General features: G+C 38.3%; 1 protein-coding gene across 5 annotated transcripts; it reads left to right on the top strand.

Moving 5' to 3' along the window:
• The first annotated feature begins 1,072 nt into the window (after positions 1 to 1,072).
• On the top strand, positions 1,073 to 17,926 carry LOC124154767. Of its 5 annotated transcripts, XR_006864021.1 has the most exons (4): positions 1,073 to 1,519; positions 9,994 to 10,480; positions 17,210 to 17,314; positions 17,461 to 17,926. XR_006864021.1 is itself a non-coding variant. In XM_046528665.1 (3 exons), the coding sequence occupies exons 1-3, from the start codon at positions 1,463 to 1,465 to the stop codon at positions 17,230 to 17,232; spliced, it is 567 nt and encodes a 188-aa protein (XP_046384621.1). In that variant the 5' UTR covers positions 1,073 to 1,462; the 3' UTR covers positions 17,233 to 17,352. The 5 variants fall into 5 exon arrangements, 3 of the variants coding, with proteins under 3 accessions (XP_046384621.1, XP_046384623.1, XP_046384622.1); XM_046528665.1 differs by lacking the exon at positions 17,461 to 17,926 and having other exon boundaries at positions 17,210 to 17,352; XM_046528667.1 differs by lacking the exon at positions 17,461 to 17,926 and having other exon boundaries at positions 9,994 to 10,183; positions 17,210 to 17,352.
• The last annotated feature ends 2,110 nt before the right edge of the window (positions 17,927 to 20,036 follow it).

The raw sequence follows: 20,036 nt of genomic DNA on the forward strand, positions 1-20,036 counted from the left end.
ATCCTTCTGAGGATTGCCATGGACGTAATATTACGTCTTTCCATTTAATTGGCTTTGTATTCGTGAAGCCGTAATATTTCGCCCGAGGTACTTTTCCAGTTTACTGCATAGGGGTTCTTTTTTTTTTCAAAAATCAACTGCTCTATGGAAAAAGAGTTCACTTTATGTCCTGAGGATGAAAAGTCCTCTGTAGCTTCCGACATCCTCATCTTAGGCCACTTGGTATGAAAATTCTTTTGGCCAATGGACTGTTCGTTGATTGACCCTTTTTGTCATCCAGGATTTATAATGCTCTGCTTGGAACAATGCTTTTCTATGATTTCCATGCTTTAAATAGTTCAAATTGAGCATATTAAAAGAATTATTATGCATGTTATGGCGGTACATTGTTGCAAAGTTTTTATTTTTCAAAAACAGTAGGTTTTCATTGTTAAATTGTATATTTAAAAATTAGCAATAAATGTTATTCAACTCATTCATTAAGAAGAGAAAAGTCCATTTTTATTGAAATGCACATCGATAAAAATATATTTTTGATGCTAATGTTTTAAAAAATGTACGAATATAGTAAAAAATGGCTGGATTTTTCAGTAGGGCTTAAAATTTAGCAGCCGGCAATCAAAATGTTAACCCGGTGGAAATCGCGAGAAGCATTATTAATTTCAGCATGATAACAATTCATGCACAGTGGAACGATAAAAGGTTGGGAATAAGGCATTATTAAAAGAAATATACTAACTAAATTGAGAAAGTATTTTAATGGCGTAACATTGATATTTTCAGTAACAGAAGAAATTTTAATTGTAAAAACTCAAGCTGAAAACCTAAAACTTGCCCGATATCTCCAGCAGTTGCACCTTCTTCAATTCATTTAATAATATCAAGTTTTTGTTCTAATGTCGCCGTTTTTTCTTCACATCTGAAGAACCTCCAGGATAGCCACTCGTCTTCGTGGACATTTTTTTCGGTTGGAATCAGATAAATGTTCAGATAATAGATAATTATTCGCTCAGATGCATATTTAACATGTGCTACCCACGCCAACCTTTTCTGTTGAACGAAAATTATCAATCGCATTAATATAGTAATATTTACTATACATCAGATGCGCTTGCGTCCTATTTGCCATTCAATTTTTTTTCGTCGCGCGTAATTTGAACAACATTATCGCGAAGCAGCAACGACGTTAAATGATGAAGGGTTTCAATTTTTGGACAACATTATCGTGAAACAACTTTAAACTGGATGGCGTTAAACGAGGACACACTGTACTATATTTACGATATCTCTTAAAGACGTACAATCAGAAAATAAGCATTTTTGGCTGGTGGGGATGTTTTTGGCCCAGTTTCTCTAAAATAAGAATTTCCTTATTGTTTTTTAGGTTGTCATGGTTGCAGGTTGAGAAGTTGTTGCTTCAACCAAACAGCGGCAGTGGAGTGAAGACAGGAGTTCCTTGGCGATGCCCCTGCAGGTGACCACCAGGGTTTGGGAGTCCTCCTTGGGGGAAACTCAGGAGGTATTCCTCCCAACTCCTTACCTCCGAAACTCTTGGGAGGAGAACTCTGTTCAGAGGAAATAAAAAAAACTCTCAGAGCTTTTTTCTCCTCCAGCATATGTCAAGAGGTGAATGAAAAGGCTTTCCTCCGAAAAGAGTTTCCTCCCAAAAGAGCTAGAGCAATACAAAAAAGTATTTACGGCACATGTGGCAGAGCTCTGGACAGAGTGGAGACATGCGGTCAGTTCTTTCGCCGAAGCACTTCGAAGGGTCGCTAATCCGCGACCAGCTCACCCACGCAGGACCGTCTCCTCGACCTTACGAGCAGGCAGCCTACGTCCCGAAAAGTGACCTCTCCGACTGCAAGTTGAAAATCAATCATTCAATCCGATCATGAAAGAATGATTGTTTTCATCGCACTCCCGCTAATCATGCAATCAAGTACGTCTTTGAACCGTGTTTCATCGATGAAAAATAACGATTTTGTTAACTTTGCTAAAATGGCCATTTTTCCGGTTGTCCGCAGCCACGTCTCTAGAAGAGTTAACAAAATCGTTATTTTTCATCGTAGAAACACGGTTCAAAGACGTGCTTGATTGGCGGGAGTGCGATGAAAACAATTATTTTTTGATGATCAGATTGAGTGATTGAATTTGAAATCGCAGTCAGAGTGGTCACTTTTCCGGAGGTAGGCCCCCCGCTGGTAGGGTCGAAGAGACAGTCCTGCGTGGTTGAGCTCGTCCAGGATAGGGCCGTGGATTAGCGACCCTTCAGAGTGTGCACCACACCCATCCTGGAAGTACCTGCTCCATGGGCCCACGAAACGCATTTTAACATATTCGCCGCATGTGAGGAGAAGGTTTCCGGAGATTGAACAGCAGCGAAAGAGTTAACTGTAGAAGTGATAGAAATGGCAAAACTTTGAATATAAAATGACTAGTAACTTTAACTATATTTGAAACATTTTTGGAGAGCACTTATAAATTATTCCGCGCAGTTTTTGGGCCATGCGGGATAGTTTTTGGAGAAATTTTTGGCATAGACACGCAGGGCTGTGAACAACTGCGAAATTCTCCGATGACTAACACTAAAAACTACTAAAAATCAGAACCACTTATGACCTGTACTTTTCTTTTTTCTCTTCCTTACACTTTCTTCTTTCGCTCTCTGTACGTTAAGATTATCGGAAAGTGAAAAAAACATAATATGTCAGTTTTTTCGATGTAAAACAACATTTTCTTTCTTTGCATTGTATTAAAATTTATTCAAGAATGTTTGTGTGCATGAATAAAATATGAGCCGTTTTGCTTTTCTTTCGGAACTCTTTTATTTTTGCAAATAATTTGCTTTTATTGTAACCCAAATATATAATTAACCCAAAATATAGATTAAACTTGGTATTGTTCATGAATTTTAGAGGACCAATCAGTATGTAAATGAATATAGCACTTTTGGTAATCACTAAACATGTGACTGCTAATAATGAGTAATTGCTCCTTCACTTTCGCCAAAATATGGCATCATCTTCTCGTCAAAAGATAATTTATGAGAAATTGGATCAAACCGTAGAAATATTTGGTTGAGCTCGCAAAGTATGGACGTATCTTAGAAAACTTATCCCCCTGGTCCAAACTTTTGTTACCAGTCAGGCGTAAGAACATTTTAGGTTCAACAAAACGCTTCCGGAACATCGTTTGACGCACATTAGGAACACGTCCTTACTCCAGTAATATTTTATGCTAAGGTGTTATAACCACTAAACATCAGAACGGAAGAAATACCACGCTTTTGGAATCTTTTCTGAGAATTTCACGCACTATGATCACTGGCGATAGTGAACAACTTAGGCTGCAAATGTGAGTTCAGGTTCTTTGGAGGGAACGATTGTTCAACAGACAACCACAGATACAGTAAAAGCAGATGGAACGGAACATCGCCCCTTCTATATACCGTAATACCCAGAAAGCCCTTTACCTGAGTCAAAATACCAAGAAATATTTTTCTTGGTATCCCAATGCATTCATAGTCACTCATAGTTCTCAAAAAATTTCTTTCGAAATAACCTGCACCCTCATTTGGAGCCTTACCAGCTCATTATCGTCAGCAGCCAGTGGGCATGAATTTCTCAGAAAATAATGCGATAATGTGATCCCTCTTATCTCTCCATTCATTTTGCTCATTCGCCAACCCCCGCTGTGCACGCAGACCCATTGGTGCCGGGATATCCCCGCCCAGCCTAACTATGCATTTTACCCTCCCACTACCTTCCCTTTGAATCCTAGTCAACAACACCACGTAAATACGACTTTACGATCTATTTGCTAACCCTCACATACTCACTTGCTTTTAACATACTTGTCAACTGTGGTAAACAGATCGTTCTTAACTTAGAATGCCAGTATGTCTTGGAATTGCAGACGCCTACAGAAATCTGGACATTTTTCTGGAGAACTGTATAGCAAAGTTTTTATGCATCCTTTGTTTAGGTCACAGTAAATTTCCACTATAGCACAAGTAAACGCTGATTTAATCTTGCTCGATACGTGAAGTCAAAAATATCAAACAGTCACAACTCGGTAAAAACTCACCACCTGCCAAACATCCTAGTAAAGACCCTTCAACACTTATATAGATGTATATTTAGGACTAAAATACTGCACAATTGCCTGAAACTAAAGTTTCGCCATAAAAAGGTAACATATTCTTGATAAGCTTTTCATTTTTCAGTCCAAAAAGAAACGCTCTACACGACTACCGCCGCGGCGCGCCGTTTCCCTAGATTACCGGGGTCCTCCCAACGTTGCGTTAACGCAACACTTGCTTTATTGTTAAATAATTTGAGAACCACATAGTCAAATTCAAACAATCTGTTGCAATGGCCTAGAATACAAATGCATCATTGTATTTGCAGAGAGTTATAATCATCGAGTGTCTCAGATTTAACATAATATGTAAACTTTGAAGATAACCTAAAATAACAACTTACATATAAATGAAAAGGCCATTGTAAGAACAAAAGTTACAAAATTTCTTCCGTGAAAAAATTCATAGCATTTAAGAAAGCATTGAACTACCTATACTAAAAACATTAACTACTTATCAATAACAAATACGGAGAGAAAAAATCGCAAAGTTTGCGTTGCGTTCACGCAACGTTGGGAAGAAATGGGTTAAATTTACGATTTTTTAGGATATGCAATAATCAGTATTTATAGCGAAAATCGTTTGTAATATCTTTGTATTCAAAGGTTGGCAAGAGGTTATAAAAAATAGTCGCTGTAATTTTGGCTCACGACAAAGAACTGAGAGAATCATATTTTATTACATTACGAGGGCTTTTTTCTTAGAAGTTAAATCGGATATTCTATCGAATTTCACCGCAAATGTACACTTAGAATGTAGCTAACAGAGTAACGTATATTTTTAGATGTAAACCATTACAATATCGCTCCTATAAACTTGCCAGTAAGTTATAAAAATAACAATTAAACATCTAACCTTAGCGTCTCCAAAAATTGTTCTAGGTGATGATCAACTCCGTTAATATGAACGCTAGAATTCCGTTTAAAATTTGGAACCAATCAGCAGAACAAACAGAATGTAATTCCTCGCATTGATTTTCAATAAATGCAACATGAGCGTTTTTAGTTATTTTAACTCATAAACAAATAAGTGACCATGAGCACCTTCGTTGAGTGGGACACTGAGAGCCGGAATGGGCCGAGGTAATCCCCACGCGGACAATAGGAAAGGATCGGACCTCTCACGCCGAGGGACCCTAATGGCGGTTGGGACCCACTTTTCATTTCCTCTCAGAGTCCTCACAGCATAGCTCTAACAAGAGGAGAACATTTGGTTACCTGAAATAATCCTCAAAATAGCTCTTCCTCCACGACAAAATGTCCTCTTCCTCGATCGGGAGGGAGTATTCTGGCTTCAGAAACGCGTGCGAGTTTTTCGTCTTTCTCCCTTCTCCTATTCTCCCCTCTCGGAGGAGGATCTCAGATTTCCTCTCGGAGTTCCTCCTTGAGGAGGTGAATGTATTGAGAGGAAATAAAAACTCCCAAACCCTGGTGACCACTCAATGGAGTGTGGTCTGGCAGACGACTGGAGCGTAGGAGTTCATGTTGAGTGCATTCTTCATGGAACAGGGGGTCCAACGACCGGGAGAATCTGCAATGGGGAACATGCATGATTTTGTTCAAGTACTAGAGAAAGAACTCTATGTATTCAATGGAAATTTTGTGGATGAATGACGTTTTTTATGACGGAGGTATGAGTCTTTCGAAATAACTCTTCATCAGCTGCCTGAAAACACAATGTCATCATGAACGCTTGTGTGTGACGTCACGGCACAGAATCCAATGATGACACACTGAGGAAGTGGTTAGAAAATTGGTCTATGCTGGGGCTTAAATGCAAATTTGGCAAAAATATTGCCGTTTTAACGTCAGACTGCAGATTGTGAATATGTTGGGTTGCCTACGCGTTTTTGGAACAAATAAGCATGACGTCAGAGTCCAATAAACAAAACGTTTACGTGGTGCCAGTAAACTATTCGTCCCGTTTTTAGGAAAACCTATGTATCACTTAGTATGTATCTTTTTCTCAGTGCATTTTATTATCCAAGCTCTAGATTACTAGCGAACGACGTAGTTGATTTGATTTATGTTCCATTTCAATTTTGTGGATTCTCAACTCCGCGCCGAGAAATCTTCATTAAAGTCGCAGAGCATTCTTACAGTGCTAATGAATTTAGTAGTTTTCGCAAACTTTGAATCTCTGTAGCAACAAGAATATTGAGAATTATGAAATCAGATTTTGCATGCGTTAATAACTTTAACTTGATTATCTATTCACGTTAAAAATAATCTTAATTTTATCAGATACCACATTAGTTTGTAGTGAATGTGTGCATATACTAAGGCACTATACGTACAACAATGGAAAATGAATCATTTGTTTTCATTGTCACAATATTCTGATGTTGTAATTATTTTGATTTATGGTTTATGCCTTTATAATTTACCTAATATTAATACAGTAAAACCTCTATGTTGTGAACCTCTTTATATCATAAACCTCCATACTTCATACCACGCCTACGCTCCTGTCAGATTTACAGGTAAATTTATTGGCAAACCTCTATGTAGTTAACCTCTTTATATCGTATATCGTAAAACCTCCACTTATCGCACCAAGGAGAAACACCCAATATGGCCTAACTACCTCTGCAAATTGTAGCGAGGCAACTAGAGACCATTAATGCAGCTGCAATTTCGTACATTAAATGACATTTTAAGCATTAAACATTTCACCTTTTTTTATACATACACCCTTAATATGTTGTAATTTTCACATTAACCATTAGTTGTGCCGGTTTGTTCCATATGAGAGCATACCTAACAGTAAATGAGAAAAAAGATGTTCAACTATCCTAATCATTTTAAGTGACTGTTGACTTAAGAGAGATCACATCGTTTTCTCTCTGATCATGGTAAAAATCATGCGATAGCACTCGCTTTCTGCAATTATTAAATAGTAAATGCATGTTTGTTTAAACACATATATATGATGGTTTAAAAGACACTAGTGCCTTAATTTCTGAGGGATATGTAAAAATGGTGCCTATCACTAAAATCTCTCTATAGTGAACCTCCATGCATCAAATAGACCAAATTTTGGTCCCCTCCATTACGATGTAAAGAGCTCTATCACTGTATTATTCTTCAAAAGCGTGAAAGTCCTGCTTTCACAAAAATAACAAAAAAAACAGAATGTCTCTGCACTTCGATTTTAATGAGTGTTAAATATTGCACACATCCTGCAGTGTAGGCAGAATACTCGCATGTCTGTTTTGCGTGAGGTAAAAGGATAGAAACACCACACGCTCTAATTCGTCGCTTACGTCAGCTGTGGCTGAAGACGAACTCCAGTCCACTTTGGAGGCACAACCAAGTGCGCTATAAGACGAAATCACTGTTCAGCAGCTGCTTCTAACTAGACGATGCATGGTGATATTGCCAGCAAGCAGCCTAGTCAGATCCAGGACTAGGGGCCAGTGATTTTGAGCAGGCCAGCGTTTAATAGCCGCAGTGAGAAGAGAAAGTGTTGTGAAATTTCTTAGACTTACAGGTGCTTTGGTTGTGTGTGTAGGTATTTTCTGATTTTGCAAATTCGTTTCACCTATAATTTTTCCAGTTCAACGCCCATTTTCTGGCCTAAATTTGTGTTTTTCTTAATCATTAGGGCAGTAGCTTAATATATTTTTTATGACTGCATGGAAACGTGGAATGTCAGGCAAACCAACAGAATCGAAATGTAAGTTTCAAAAACACAAAGAATAGAATTCCAGTAGGCTTCAACATCTGCTTATGAGGTCTAAACGGTGTCTTAGCTTGCATGGAATAAATTTAAATTTTAAATTCAACATGTGCTAACTAATGTACAGGCGGTCCTCGACTTTCGTACAATTCACACTTTCGTACGTTCAAAATTGACACCTTTTACTTGGCTTCCGTACGCTAAATTTGGACTTTCGTATGTGGGTATGTAATTATTTTGAATTCCCGCGATGTTCAGTGCGCATCCCAACATTCAATTGTTTCAAATGGCAGTATATGCGAACAATACGAACGTATACAATGAAGGGAATTGTTGGTAGTTGAGTCTAATCTAGGTGACTTATTTGAGAGAGGGACTGCCTGCTATAGGCTCCTTCATCAAGAGAAGAAGAAAGCCTTCATTGAAGATATTTTTCAAAAAAGTTGACTAGACATCATAAAATAGCTTTCAATAAAACTAGTAAGATTTTCTTTCTAATTGAATTTTTTCGTTTGAGTGCTGTTTAATTCACCTTCAGCAACGATATTGCACGATATATCAACCGAATTTCGTTTGTCTTTTTTGAATAACATGCGAAATATACGCGATCAGGAATGTCACCTGCCGAATGTCGAATTTTGGTGTAAAAATTAAAAGGTATCCAGAGCGCGGGTTCAACAATTACATTATGTTATGCTTCTTGATATGTCTTTTTATTTATAGTGGACGTAATAAGTGGAATGTCAACTTAAACGCCAAGAGGATGTTTCACTCGATAGTCAACGCATTTCTTGTTTTTTTTTTAACTTTTATTTACATTCTCTGCGTATTTTCGAAAGAAATTAGATGATTTGAGGAGTTTTATTGACGTATTATTAAAATTTAGTGAATTGAAATAAAATCCGTGAAAAAAAGGTTTTAGTACGTATATTACGTTCTTTTGGAACGTAAACCCTAATTAGTATGGAAGTCAATGGTTCGACTTTCGTACACATTTTCGGGAACGCATTGTGTGCGAAAGTTGGGGACCGCCTATATTCCTTGTCCTTTTATATACATAAATATAATATTATTTAAAAGTATATAAGTAATTTTGGGTGTTTTAAAATTCTTATCCATCGTGGTAATAACTTGGAATGTTGTAAAATTTCTCCACTCGGGGGAGCTCCCCTTTGCGTATGGGGATTGCGGATGACGGTACGTCAAGGCAAGTGACCTGACCCAGCACGCAAAGAGCCATAGTGCCATCAAACCGCACGGGTAAAGTCATGAACTGAAAGTATCCTCTCATGGAAAATGCTTCGAATTGGAGGTGTAAGGAATTCTAAATTTTCTCTCATCCAATTCGTGAGAGATTCTCTGAAGTTCCCCGAGGGTGTCTGCTTACCTGTGAAGCTGTGATATCGTGGAATCATGTGGGCCTTTTTGTCTTTTCAGAATACTCTGTGAATTTAATGAAGTAAGACCTGAAAAAAGTCTGCTTTTGCTCCACACAGCAATCTGCAAAAACTATTCAACTCTATTGAATTTGTGCGATGACTTGATTTGATATTTCATATTCATATTTCTGGGTCGAATTTGGCAATTCTCCAACCCATACGCTCTCATATACAAATTTAATCAGTTACACAGCCTGAAAAAATTGATTTCACCCTCGGCCATGCGCCTATTGGGACGGCTTGAGGGATAACATGTTAATGTTGTAATTGAGATTGTTGATGCTTTCCAGGTGATTATAATATTTCAGGGCATCAGAACTCTTTCAAGGGCTTTGGAAAAATCATAGGCTTGACAATATTAACAAATCTCTTCTTTTACTATTTTAAAGGTCGTTTTACAGGGTACATGGAATTGCGCAATCTGACGTACGTCCGAAGGCGCAATCAAAATTGTGTCGTGTAAAGCGGTGAATTGCTGGAACACATGTGAGAATGCGTGGATGCGAGATGGCAGAATAGCCCCTGTTCTAATTTCGTTCATGCATTCGTGCAATTCCACGCCACTTTAGAAATTAATGCAGCTCTAATCTGCACAATTCCATGCCCCGTGTAAAACGGCCTTAAGAATTCATTATTTCTGTCATGTAGTTTCTGTTCGCTCAGCATGACATTTAAATTTTTACGCCGATGTTTCTCCTATCATTACAAAACCATTGCTGCCTTCCACACAAGAACCATCGCAATACCTTGAGTCACAGCCTCCGGCATCGCAGCCAGCTCCCCAGGCCCTCTCCCTGGAACAAGACTTTCGACAGCTTCTCCCGGCCACCGCGCCCGGAATGCTGCCCACACCCGCAGACCAGGAGGTTCTGGAGCTGCTTACGCTCCTGGCAAACAACAAGGACTCCCCGAAGCTCACCAGGTGGGAGGGACACGAGCTCCTTCTCTTACTCACATTGGGGTCTGAATGGCCGACTCTTTCGACCACTACGAGGAACATTGGGTTCAACCGTACTAGGATCCTTGCCATCGCCGCCACCCATGGGTGGGAAACAGAATCACGGGTATCGAACCCAGACGAGATCCTGTGGCGCCTGCACACTCTCTTGTGGGTGCAGACGGGGGAGAGGCCCTTTGCGTGTTGTGTGTGCCACAAGCGCTTCTCGCAGAAGAGCACGCTCAACCACCACGCAAAGATGCACTGAACGCTGTTCGTTGGGTGAGGGAATAATAATAGTAATAAATGCTCTCTGGAACTCTGTGTGATATCATTCTGGTTCCCGCTTTCGCCGTGTGAGGTGACCTTGGGGTGAGGGTATGTGCGCCGCTGCAATGCAGGCTGCTAGCAGGTCGCAGAGTACCCTGCTAGCAGGTAGCGCTTGGCTTAAATAAGGATTATTAATACCCTATCAAACGAAGGAAACTTTCCGACCTTAAGTAATTTTGATAGGTCATTATTAAGAGACGTTTCCCTGAGCTCTGTGCCTCATGCATGCATTGGTAATGTCAGACGATGTATAACTCCTATCTACTCGTATAGAACTAGGTCCATGTGATGTCACGTGGGGTGGCATCGCATGGGCACCAATCTGGCCTTTTTCAAATGAGGTTAAAATTGACCGTTGCCATTCGTCTAAACTGAGAATTCTAAAACCAAATAATTTGTATAGTATGAATACACTAATGGTGGGTAAGGAATCGCAGTCAATGCATTTCATTTTCTTTGATGAAGGTAACTACCCTATTGATTCCATATTTTGCAAGGGGTGATACAAAAAGACCTAGCGTAAATAGATGTTTGATAAGGGGGGGGGGGGGTAGGGGGAAGATGGTAAGGTGGTGGGGGGGTATTTCTGAACAAACATTTAAACATATCCGAGATAACAATTTGAAAAATTGATATAACCCTTTTACTGCCAACGGGCTGATATATCAGTCCTTGCTGGTTGAGCGAAATTTTTTCACTTTTTTTGTGATTGTGGCCTTTTTATCGGCTGTAATTTAAGTAAGCCCCCATAATCTATCTATGGTTATAAGATATAAGTATATCTTAGGAATTGGGAAAAAATCTAGAAGTATTAAATATTATTAAGTAGCTGAGAAATTTTTAAACCTGAAATGTTGCTAATTCCGGAAAATAGCCTTGGCAGTCTTCGTACATCCCACCTGAAATAGGCTGCTGCAGTAAAAGGGTTAAAATCAATGGTGTTTTGCATAGTGAAAATTATTAACAGGTGATATAATTGATGAACCATTTCTGGCGATACTACGTTATATCTTTCATGGAATACGGAAAATGTATTCCGTTTCCTTTCCTTGGAGATGATGACAACTGAAAAATTTTTGTTCTCACAAAATATTTTCTTCGAAACCATGTGATCATGTTAAAAATGCATAATTTATTTCCTCAAGTAATCTTAGTTGTTTGTGTTGGAACTAATTTTCATTTTTGTCTCGCAGATATTATTTTCATAAATTTGCTTTTCCTGAAAACTTTTACATGACCATCTTCCAGCATTTTTATTTCACGATGAATGGAACATGCAGGAGAGGGAATTGCAATAATGGTCGTATGATATTCTTTAGAGTAATACTCCGAAAATGAACCAGGAGAATCTTTCAGAGACTAAAAGTTAGTCAGAAAAAGTCACAGATCTAAGACTGCAAAATGGCTGTTCCCCAGTGTAATTAATGATCAATATATTGTGGCATCCCACCCCCGACTCGCCCGGATACCACAATAGAACCGGGGGGAGACGTCGCACAAAAAAAAAAAAAATATACAAATCCGCGAAGATCCCTCCCGCATGGGACCTACGGGACAAAACTATGCCACTCACTTCTCGTAGTTCACATAAATAAAAAATATTCCCCTTCTTTGGAGATGATTGCGGGTGGGGGGTTCCCGATTCAAACTGATGGGTGACGTTCGGGCGCTGATGCACTCGTCCAACTCGCATTTACGGGAAGGAAAACGGACGGGGCGAAAGGAAGGACGAAGGATATTTTCCATGGGGTGACCCGTGGAGGAATCAGAACAAAACACTTACTCAAACACTTTCAATTAAACAAAATATAATTCACACAAATAAGGTTGCATATGACAAAAACAAAAGAAACCCTCTTATACGCTAATGAAATATGAATTGGTGAAAGCCACTCATGAAACATCAATGATAAAAAAAAACAATATAACTTGGTTTCTAGATGAAAATCAATATAGAAAATGATGATAACAAAGTAAAATTCAGTGGTGAACACGTAAATATGATACAAATTCAATGATTTCTTGACTGGGGAGGTAAATGATAGTCCATCCTGTCGAATGTAAATTTGTGGTGCGAACATTAATTGTACTTGGTGACTAGTTTCACTTTCACTAATGTAACGGGTGCGTTCCGTGACTGTTTGTCTTAACTTGGCTTGGCAGGAGACACGAGGGGGCTTTGGGGGGGGGGGGGGGAATAGCTGCAATCTTACTTTATCGTAGTCCGAGTCTGGACCAGGTTGGATCCAACACTCTCTCGTTCCATTTACTGCACTCCTTTCTCCCTTGTTGGAGGAAGCTGCATCCGGAACGGAGATAATGCGTCCTCTTCAGCTGGTCCTTTGCTCCTTCGGAAGGGGGGGGATTCTTCTTCCAGATCAATCTTTCTGAAAATATTTGGGCCCCTTGTCTCCTCCTGCCGTGCGTCGCACTGATTTTGGGCATAGGCTCCGCCCGACAGTCACTTAAGAATTCTCTCGGTTCTCTTACGCGCACCACCTTTTATTATACCTCAAGTTGGGGTGGGGTAATGCACAATGAAGAAAGGGAGGAGTAACACGCCACTCACTCAGGGAAAACCCGAGCTCCCCTCCTCCCACACACACACTCACACACAACCATTCAAAAATCGGCGAAAACACATTCATCCCCTCTTACTCATCCACGCCTTCCTCCACGGGCCATGGTCTGGGGGTTGGGTTTTGGGAAAGGTCGTGGAACGAGCGGGTAAACTGGTAGGGAAGAAAATGCGCAGAGTAGAAATGCATTGTAATGGGGCTTGAACCATTACAATATATAGCATGAGTATATAGAGTCATGCACGAGGATGGATCCCACGCAAGAGGTTGCAACGTGTTATGAGTTTCAGATACTGGACCCATCACTCGAACGTGACTCTGCGATTCTTCCATTACCCCGAGAGCGGAACCGAGCTGACACGAGACAGCAATCAAGACACCCTTACAAATATTAAAAAAAATTAAAAGTCAAAGTTTGGTTTATCCGTGTATTCCGATTATTCGTGCCGTCTCTTCTCCCTGTCATCTCAGCCCACTAGGATATAATTGGGAGTGTAACGTACCTCAATGCGGCCGTTCTTGCACCGTGTGAGATGGGCTGTGGTTATGAAACACGTTCATGTGCAGGCAGGAAAGTTTCATTTTCACTTGCTATCCAGTGGTGTAGCGAGGAATTTTTTTCGGGGGGGAGGTCCGAAGCCATGGGGGAAAATGTTTGAAAAACAGGATACAAAGTAATGGTTTTTCAACTAATTTTAATAATCGACAAAACTTTATTTATTAAAGAAATAATTTTTAAATTCATGATTTTTCAATGTTTCATTTTCTTTTATGAAGGAAAATAATTTTGTTTTTAAATCCTGGGGGGGGGGAGGGGGTTTGGATCCCCTGGACACCCCCCCTGGCTATGCCAATGATGCTATCACGAGATATGAATGAATTAAATGACTACCTCTGTAAATGGAAAAATATTCATTAAGCTGTCCTAAGGAAATAGACGTCATAAAAAGAATATAAGCACAGATTTGGAATAAGAATGAGAAATATATCTAAGATTGACCAACTATGTCTCTAGGACATAATCTATGTTGAACAGTGAAAATAATGATGTATATAATTTTCACGATTATTTTAACAAAGTTTAAAGTTTATCAAAAGAGTTCTATGGTTTAACAATGGGTGAGAATGAATAACAAATTTAGTGTATGCCGTTTAAAATATATGGCTGTGTGTGGTATGACTACTTTTTGCCTTTTTGGAAGCTGAATTTTGTGGTGAATTTTCTTATTTTTCACGTATTATCCCTCTTTGAATGCAGTGAAATGTCTTTATAACAAAATTCTATGAACTGCCATGATAGGTTTGTTAAACAGAAATTTCATTATGCTGAATTGTGCAAAAAATATTGCATGGAACCACACGAATGAAAGTACATGAAAAAACTTAATGAAACATCATTAGTGAAAAATATATTTTGTCAAATACAATTGAAAATAACTAAAATTCAAATTCATGTACTTACCAACGGTATCTTCGATGGTGCTTATCAGTGAGGTGGAGGATTGAAAACTTTTTATGTCCACACCACGTAAATTCAATCATTGACACTACTCCTTCATGGAGAATGTCCAATAGGGTAGTTTCCTTCATTAAAGAAAACGAAAGGCATTGATTGCAATTCCTTACCCATTATTAGTGTATTCATGATATACAAATTATTTGGTTTGAGAAATCCCAGTTCAGACGAATGGCAACGGTCAACTTTATCCCCATTTGAAAAAGGTAAGATTGGCGCCCATGCGATGCCACTCCACGTGACGTCACAGGGACCTAGTTTCTATACGAATGGATAGGAGTTTTACATCATCTGAGATTACCAATGCATGCATGAGGCACAGAGCTCAGGGAAACATCTCTTAATAATCACCTTTTAAAACTGCCTAAGGTCGGAATGTTTCATTCGTTTGATATGGTATTTATAATCCTTATTTAAGCCAAGCGCTACCAGCTAGCAGGGTACTCTGCTACCTGCTAGCAGCATGCATCATAGCGGCGCTCATAGCCTTGCTCCATAGTGGCTTTACACGGCGGTAGCTGGAACCAGAATGACGCCGCATGGGCTTTTCCCAGCATTCATACTTAGCCGTCGTGTTTTTGCACGCTTGAAAATTTTCACTTTTCATTTTATTGCGAAAAATATATATCGTCATTTAAAAATCCAGAAGCATGAAATACGTACTCCAGGAGTAATAATCTATCGATAGAGGCAGTAAAAAAATAATAGGAAACCACCCTATTATGAACACTTTTTACATTCACTGTACACAAATCTATTTACACACGACACTTTTTAAAATAAATCAGTTACTTTTTTTCCACACTGTGTTTCACACAAGATCGTTCTACAAACTTGCTTACAAATTCAACTGAGTGCTCCCGACAATTGATTTAACGTCCTCCTTCGACATTAGAAGTTTATGCATATTCAGAACAAAGTTGTGTGTCATTGTTGTATGTGAATGACTGTAACCAATTGATTTTTTTTTAATTGCAGCTGATTATATTTGCTATATGATTACAAATTTTTACAGTGGAACTTGGTTAGTACGTTCCTTGTTAGTACGTTTTTCTCCTTAGTACGACGATTTCTCTCGGTCCCGGTACCATCGGAACAAAATACAGGCAAAAGTATTTGGTTAGTACGTTTGAAAAAATTGCGCTTTCTTGTTAGTACACTCAATTGCTAGCCGTGATGCAACCCGGAATTTGTTCACCAGTATCTTCTTAAGGGTCGTAAAGCTCCGAATTCATGATTTAATTTATTATTACTAGCCATTAACATTCTTTCATTCATTCTACATATCTATCTTCGACCGTGATTTATCCAAATGCATTTCTCAATTCCTATGACGTGATGAATTTATCAGGAATGTCTGACTATGCAAAACTACAGCCAATGAGAAGCCCCAATTTTCCCCACCCCGAGCTCCTCACCTTCTGTTGCCTCTGGAGTGCCCACTATGCACAAATTTAACAAGTGGGCAACTGTTGCTATTACACGAGTTATCATGATGAAGAAATGAGTCTTATCCATTTCCCACTTTATCTAAAGCAGTACTGCACGTACTTCATAAACTCTATGTCAGTGCTACGGGGTACGTGCGTATTTGACTACTGCTGTGGGAGCAGACAATGCTCTGGATCTGCATGCGAAGCTTAGCTTAAAAATACTTGATCTCGGCACGAAAGCAGACGACATTACACAAATTTTTAAAGTAAATTTCAATTGTATAATATAAAGTCTTCTTGTAATTACGTCATATTCTAATAATCTTGCGTGTTGTTATTCGATATATCGATATATTTAAGGTTAATATAATTTTGTCCAATTTCTATGATGTTTAAATACAACCCGTTGACATGCTTAGGTTTGTTGTTAAATTCTCCGAGTATGCTGTGACAAAAAAGAAATGACTTAGCCTTACTTGTCCTCTTTCTATAAATACATATAGGATAAATCACGGGAGAAAGACGCCGTTTTCATGTAATTGTCTTCGGGAAATCTATGAAACATTGTGATTTTTATTCACATAGTATTGTTTTTCAATGTAGCGCCCATTTTCTTTATTTTAAAGGTGAAAAGAGTTCAGGAAGGCGATCCTACGAGAACTACCGATAGTAATTGTAATTACGACGACTTTTCCACAGATTGCAATTACCTCGACTGCTATTTTTTACTTTCCTCGTTAGCACGTTTTCCTGGTTCTACTGTATATCTAAATACTTTACGCATGGCTGATGATATTCATGAACTATTAGCTGATCAAAATCATTTAAGTTGAATGTCAGATATCTGATATTTTCTTCTACTCTTGTTTGAATACTCTAAATTATAAGCATTATGCATTTTGCGGATACATAGTAAATAGTCTTAAATTGTTGTTAAAATAAACTAAATTCACTATGGTCCACAAACCTATTGTTAAATTTTTAAAATGCTCAGGATAGTTATTTTCAATATACTTGTAATGGTAACCAATTAATTTATAAAATAATAATGGGTTCTAGTTACTGATTACAATTTTTATTGCCAAATATATTTCACGCACTCATGATAATCTTCTTGGACTGATAGATGATCAAAATTTTCTTTTCATTCCAGGTGAATTGCAGTTGAGTGTTTAGTCCAACTGATGCCAAAGAAGATGAGAAAATGCCCTAATACATATTAGGCGGAGAGAAGGTGCCATTAGCCATCTGGGCTCTGGTACAGGATTTTTTAGTTAATAAAGTGAATAATTACTGGTCTGGAAGTTTCTATACAGTCAATTCATATACATCGTTTTGCCTCATTTCTGTTTTTTTTATAGAATTCTTTTTATAAGATTTTCTTTTATATTATTTTTTTTCAAGAGTGGGGCTTTACTGGAGGATTTGCGGCGTTTATATTCCCTTATTGTTGATGCCAGTTATCCCCCAAGAGAGATCTGTCTCCGATGCAACAGTTTACGTCCCTCATATCAGTTAATCTTTAGGCTGCCCTACATCAGGCGGCGATTCAGCCGAGAGTGACTTGTGTCCCGACAACATCATCATGGTGGTGATTTAATAAAAAATTCTGTGGAAAAACAAATTTGTAGGTATTCATTAAAAAATGTCTTGCCAGGTACAAGATGGTTCCTTAACCAGAGTAATTTTTAATAGGAGAATACTCAGTCAGGTTTAAATGGAGATCATAATCACTTAATTAACCACGCTTTCACTTAGCTCCTGCTATAATTAAGGTTAGCAATGCTCAAGTAATGCAACGCCTTCATTTACCTGCAATGAAACAATTTACATTAACTTATCCCTGTAAATGTATGTAATCAGATGTCAGTTGCCTACTTCAAAAATATAAGCCCTGGTTTTTCCTGAACCTGCTTTCATGACGGCGTGGGATAAGTAAGTGTTATTTTTTATTGATTTGGTATTACAAGAATCATCAGTATCTTCAGAGAAATATTACCCAGGATTCCAGGACACATACAATGGTCTCTCAGGTCGGCCTTTGGTCTGCGTTGGGTGGCAGTGACATGGGGAATACGATCGGGGTGGGACTGTCGTTCTTGTTCTCGATATTTTACCATAAATTCCAAGTTTCCCACTGGTATGGGTCCTCTCCTTCCCTATCAATGCGAGGGTGGCATGCTTGTATTTTTTACAATATTTGCTTTTTTCAAGCCAAAAAATTAAACAAATAGTGTATTTTCAGCACGTCATTCCATGTATGTATGTATGTACAATTGAGCAATGTAAACACAGTATGTTAGGGAGGCATATATATATGGTCATCTGCTATATTGCAAGTTATTTTGACTGCTAATAATCAGAGAAAAAGATGACATATGCTTACTACTTCCCTTTCAACAGAGGATATATGTATTCAATGTTTTATTTAGAATCTATCTGAAATGGATGATAATTTTTACCATAATTACTTGTCTCAGGCGTGACATCATGGAATTGAATCAACATAATAAATAATTTGGGTTGATTTTATTAATAAGTTATAAGTTACAATATGTTAGAGTTCCTCCAGATTAGATCTGAATCATTTCTCTCCATATACCTAACATTGATTTCTGACTCTATATTGTTCTCTGGAATTCTACGTTCCTATCCTTACTCTTCAAAAATCACTCCCCATTGTGTTGGAAATTGTCCTCTTAGTAAATAGGAAATATAATTGCACTGTAATACTCGACACTCCAGTAAATACACCTTTCTCCAACCTTTTCTTTTGCCCTCCTGTACTGTGCGTAGAAAACTTTTGTGAAGGACATTGTTGAGTATTTCGTGGGTACCCCATTTACAATTCATAAATTATATGCACTGTTTTAGTATTTCCTGTAATTCAACGCCATGTCTTTCTTTTTTAATTATATAATATCTTGTTATGCATAATTCATAAATACATAGGAGGCTACATTTAGGTTTTTACATTTATTTTCTCCGAAATGGCAGTCGAATATTTCATATTAATTGCTATTGCATGTAACTGTGCATTGACTATCATGGAATGGAAAAACAACTACTAAAGGTGCCATCATGTAGAATGTTGACATTGTTGAAGGGGTAAGTTAATAAAATTTATTGCATTCAACTTTTATCCGTGCACTCATATGAATAAACAAGTTTTTTTTTTCTTCCCACCAACAGCTGTGGGGTAAATCTCAAAGTTTTCAAAATAAAAATTGAAGTTTTCAAAAACAATATAAATGTTTAAAAAATCATCCATCATCTAAATAATGACCAAGTGGTAGAGCTCAAGTACAAAAATTGTCAAAGGGACAAAACAATTAAAAAGTTAACAAGATTAACGTAATTTGGGGTGACTGAGTTATTCACACAGCACAGTCACGGAAAGGTTGAAATTCTTATGTGATGATCCTCTCAGAAACTCTTTCCCGTTCATGAATGCTTTGGTTAAGGGTTTGCCCCCTTGTATATTGTATTTATAGATATGCTTTCCGTTACATATATATACCTACTCTAACGAATTGATATAGAAACTAGCTCTAAACATAGGCCCTATTTTACGTGCTTTTTTATTATGTTGCAATTGAGTGGTATAAGTTCTTTAAAGGGCCACAGCCCTCCCCTTGGGTGTCCAATGTATGTATACACACTAGATAGAGTGGTGATTTTGTTCGAACCCCCACTAATCCAGAGAGGTAATAGATACCTGCTTTGGCCCTTATTCTGCATCCACCGCTGGCTGTTACAATTATACATGCAGAACCTATTGTGCGTGTTTGGTTTTAGTATAAGAAGCAGAGAAGAGTTTCACAAAGAAATAAGTAAAGGCCTCTGGACTAATATTACCTTGCGTTCACGCTTTTTGGCCAAGATCCGCCCAGCTGGGAATAATTCAACCCCTTTACGACCCTCCCCTATCAGACCGTTGTGTTTTTCAGTGGCACAGTGCACAGGGGGATTTAGGGGGA

This window comes from Ischnura elegans, chromosome 2, assembly GCF_921293095.1.
Source record: "Ischnura elegans chromosome 2, ioIscEleg1.1, whole genome shotgun sequence".
Classification (NCBI taxonomy): Eukaryota; Metazoa; Arthropoda; class Insecta; order Odonata; family Coenagrionidae; genus Ischnura; species Ischnura elegans.

Coding starts and splice junctions, on each gene's coding strand:
- LOC124154767 (XM_046528665.1), top strand. CDS start 1,463: ATGCCCCTGCAGGTGACCACCAGGGTTTGGGAGTCCTCCTTGGGGGAA. Junction 1,520..9,993: donor CCTTGGGGGAAACTCAGGAG/GTATTCCTCCCA, acceptor CTTCCACACAAG/AACCATCGCAATACCTTGAG. Junction 10,481..17,209: donor CACTGAACGCTGTTCGTTGG/GTGAGGGAATAA, acceptor TTTTCATTCCAG/GTGAATTGCAGTTGAGTGTT.